This window comes from Erpetoichthys calabaricus, chromosome 6 (genome assembly GCF_900747795.2).
Source record: "Erpetoichthys calabaricus chromosome 6, fErpCal1.3, whole genome shotgun sequence".
NCBI classification, from domain to species: domain Eukaryota; kingdom Metazoa; phylum Chordata; class Cladistia; order Polypteriformes; family Polypteridae; genus Erpetoichthys; species Erpetoichthys calabaricus.
This window is the reverse complement of record NC_041399.2, coordinates 43,673,234-43,675,958: the sequence shown is the minus strand read 5'-3', so window position 1 is coordinate 43,675,958 and position 2,725 is coordinate 43,673,234. Positions and strand designations below refer to the sequence as shown.

The window sequence follows — 2,725 nt, the reverse complement described above, 5'->3', positions numbered from 1 at the left end:
ACTTAGGTTCAGTGAATCAGTGAACGAGAAGGCAAAATTTAAATTTGATAAAATACTTCAGAGTAATGACGGATAGGGAAAGTTCTTGTCAATGAAATCAGGTGAAATATAACTATGTTGAGCACTTTTCAATTATACCCAAAAGAGAAAACGTGCATTACTGCCATTGAAAGCTGTGAAATGTTTGTTTTAAAGTAGTATAAACACAACCTCCATTAACTTCTTAAACAGCAAACCAAATTTACTCTTCTGAATAGTTTTCTAAAGCTTAATTTGTACATACATTAAGGAAATCAAAACATGATTGTAGGTTTACTGCATTCTAAATGTCAAGGAGACTCTTCAGTAAAAGGACCCATGAAGTAAAAATCTTATGTGCATTTATATATTTTTTTATTAATTTTGAAAAAGTGCAAAAGTACAAAAACATCCTTACAAAACTATGTACATTGTGTAAAACTTAGAAATGCCCCATGGTCATATAGTATATATCGTAACATTTGATATCAATAGTCTCTTTAAAAAAATGAGGTATTGCATTTTCTTTTCGTCGCTTTGGTTCTACACAGTCTGCCCTGTAGCTGGTCTACTAAAGACCGAATAAAATGCGATTAGCATGCAGCCCTCCGATACAGAAGATTTGAAATTGCGACATCTAGTAGTCGCGCACCTCCGCTCCCTGTGAGCCCCGGACGGCGTCTCTCGCCTCCGCGCTGCCTTAACACTGCGCGTTACTGTAGTTGCAGTAATACACGGCGGTGCTGGCATCGGAAAGCACAGATGAAATGAGACCATTGTCCGGCCCGGGCGCTCCGACCTCCTGTCCGCTGTAGGCGAGTTCAGGCCGGGCTGCCGAGTTCAGGTACTGCTCAAACTCACTGCGGTCTACGTCTCCCAGCAAGTCAGGTGGATGCAGAGCATCGATGTTCCCGTGGTGCTGCTGTGTCTCCGGGGGTGGGGACAACTGTCCGGCATGGTGTCCGTGCTGGGCTTTGGAATGGCCGGGCACAATGAGCTGATTATAGTACATGGCAAGGGAGCCGTGACAGCCCATCATGCCCTGTTCCATCGTCGACAGGTGTCTTCGCAGTAGCGAGTTGGCATGTTGTTCTTGTGGTGCATAGTCTGTTGTCTGCGGGTGGTAGCTGTAAGACATCATATGGCAGTCTTCTTGAGAATGGGAGGGAAAAAACACCGGGTCGTTCTCAACTATGTCCAGAGGCGAGGTGTCTGGGGTTGGCAAGCTATAAGAGTCGAAATGGGCGCCCATGGCCTGCGCCTCTCTGTAGTGCGTCAGTTGACCCTGATAGCAGGGGTCGTGGTAGTTCACCCCGATACTGTCAACACACACGCGGGGCTCAGTGCCCGATGGCGCTCCGGACTGATCGGAGACGCCGTGCACCAAGTATCCGGGCTCCAGCCTCTTGATGCGCTTCACTTGTTTCCTCCTGCGGGGCCTGTATTTGTAGTTCGGGTGATCCTGCATGTGCTGCACCCTCAGCCTCTCTGCCTCCTCAACGAACGGGCGCTTTTCGCTTACCGGTAAGGCTTTCCATGACTTGCCTGTTAATAGACAGCGAGACAGAAACAGAAAATGAGAAAACATGTCAGTGACAGGAGCATGGATTGACATTTCTCAATAGCACATGTAATGACACGGCGAAAGTTATCTCGTTAAACACCTGTCAATCCGAACCAATGTAAAGTTTGACTAACACCAACTTACCCAACATTTTGCTGAGTTCGGCGTTGTGCAGATCGGGGTTCTGCTGCGCCAGGCGTTTGCGCTCGTCCTTTGCCCAAACCATAAAGGCGTTCATCGGTCTTCTAATTCGAGGTTCACTCTTGCTCCTATTTTGGCTTCCGGGGGTGCCAGAACACGTTTCAGTTTTCATTTTGGCTTCCCCGAGAGGACTCAAAGGGTCAGTCCACTGACAGTGTCCAATACCAGGCATCAAGATTGACATGGAGCACCTTCCTTGCGTCTGATCGTCACTGGCGTACCCCGCATCAGGACTGCTCATTGCTGTTCACTCTCCGTTAAATCGCGACAGGCACACTCCAGAATATTTAGAGTACAGTGGTCGCAAACAAATAGCCAGAGTTAACAGACGCTTTACAATGAACAACGGACCTGAAGCACTTGTTCGTCTTTGGCTTCGATCTTGTAGTTAGAATACACAGTGAAAGCAAAAAACATTCTAACTTCAGAGCTCAGCTCTCGCGCTCTGCCCGCTTTCTACCCGTGAGGTTATTTTTAAACACGCTCCCAGCAAATCAGAGGGCGGGGGCGGGCTCTCTCACACCTTTACCACAGACTCTCCGCCCACGGGAAGGGCGACCCGAAGCTGTGCAGCTTTGCAGTAGCTCCCTCACCACAAACACACGCACTGCATCTCTATCTGTCTTTTACGTAGTAATAAAACGAATTATTTAAATATTGCTGAAAAGCTGAAATTGAAAAAAAGGCAAAACGTTTTAATGCCGTATATACTATCCAACTGATTTATTAATCATTCATTTGTACTGTTCTTTTTTGATTCATTCATTTTCCTGTTAATCTTATTCTTCTGAAAAGCAATATCTCCTTTAGGTTTACCTGTTATGGAAACCTGCAAGCCGGTAATGTAAGAATTAAAAAAAACGTAACTTCTTCAAAGTTAAACCATTGAACGTATTTATTTGTTAGAAATACAGAAAGGGGTGCATGTTCTCGTTGTAAAGT

General features: G+C 45.7%; 1 protein-coding gene across 1 annotated transcript; it reads right to left on the bottom strand.

Annotated features, from left to right (window-relative positions):
- Nucleotides 1-380: 380 nt before the first annotated feature.
- On the bottom strand, nucleotides 381-2,360 carry LOC114653298 (transcription factor Sox-17-alpha-A-like). The gene is made up of 2 exons (XM_028803536.2): nucleotides 1,727-2,360; nucleotides 381-1,563 (listed from the first exon to the last, which is right to left on the bottom strand). Exons 1-2 carry the CDS (start codon nucleotides 2,022-2,024, stop codon nucleotides 719-721), a joined length of 1,143 nt encoding a protein of 380 aa, XP_028659369.1. The 5' UTR covers nucleotides 2,025-2,360; the 3' UTR covers nucleotides 381-718.
- Nucleotides 2,361-2,725: the final 365 nt, after the last annotated feature.

Excerpts from the sequence above, each read along its gene's own strand:
- LOC114653298 (XM_028803536.2), bottom strand. The coding sequence starts at position 2,024 with ATGAGCAGTCCTGATGCGGGGTACGCCAGTGACGATCAGACGCAAGGA. Across the intron at positions 1,564-1,726 it reads CGAACTCAGCAAAATGTTGG|GCAAGTCATGGAAAGCCTTA; the intron begins GTAAGTTGGTGT and ends GTCTATTAACAG.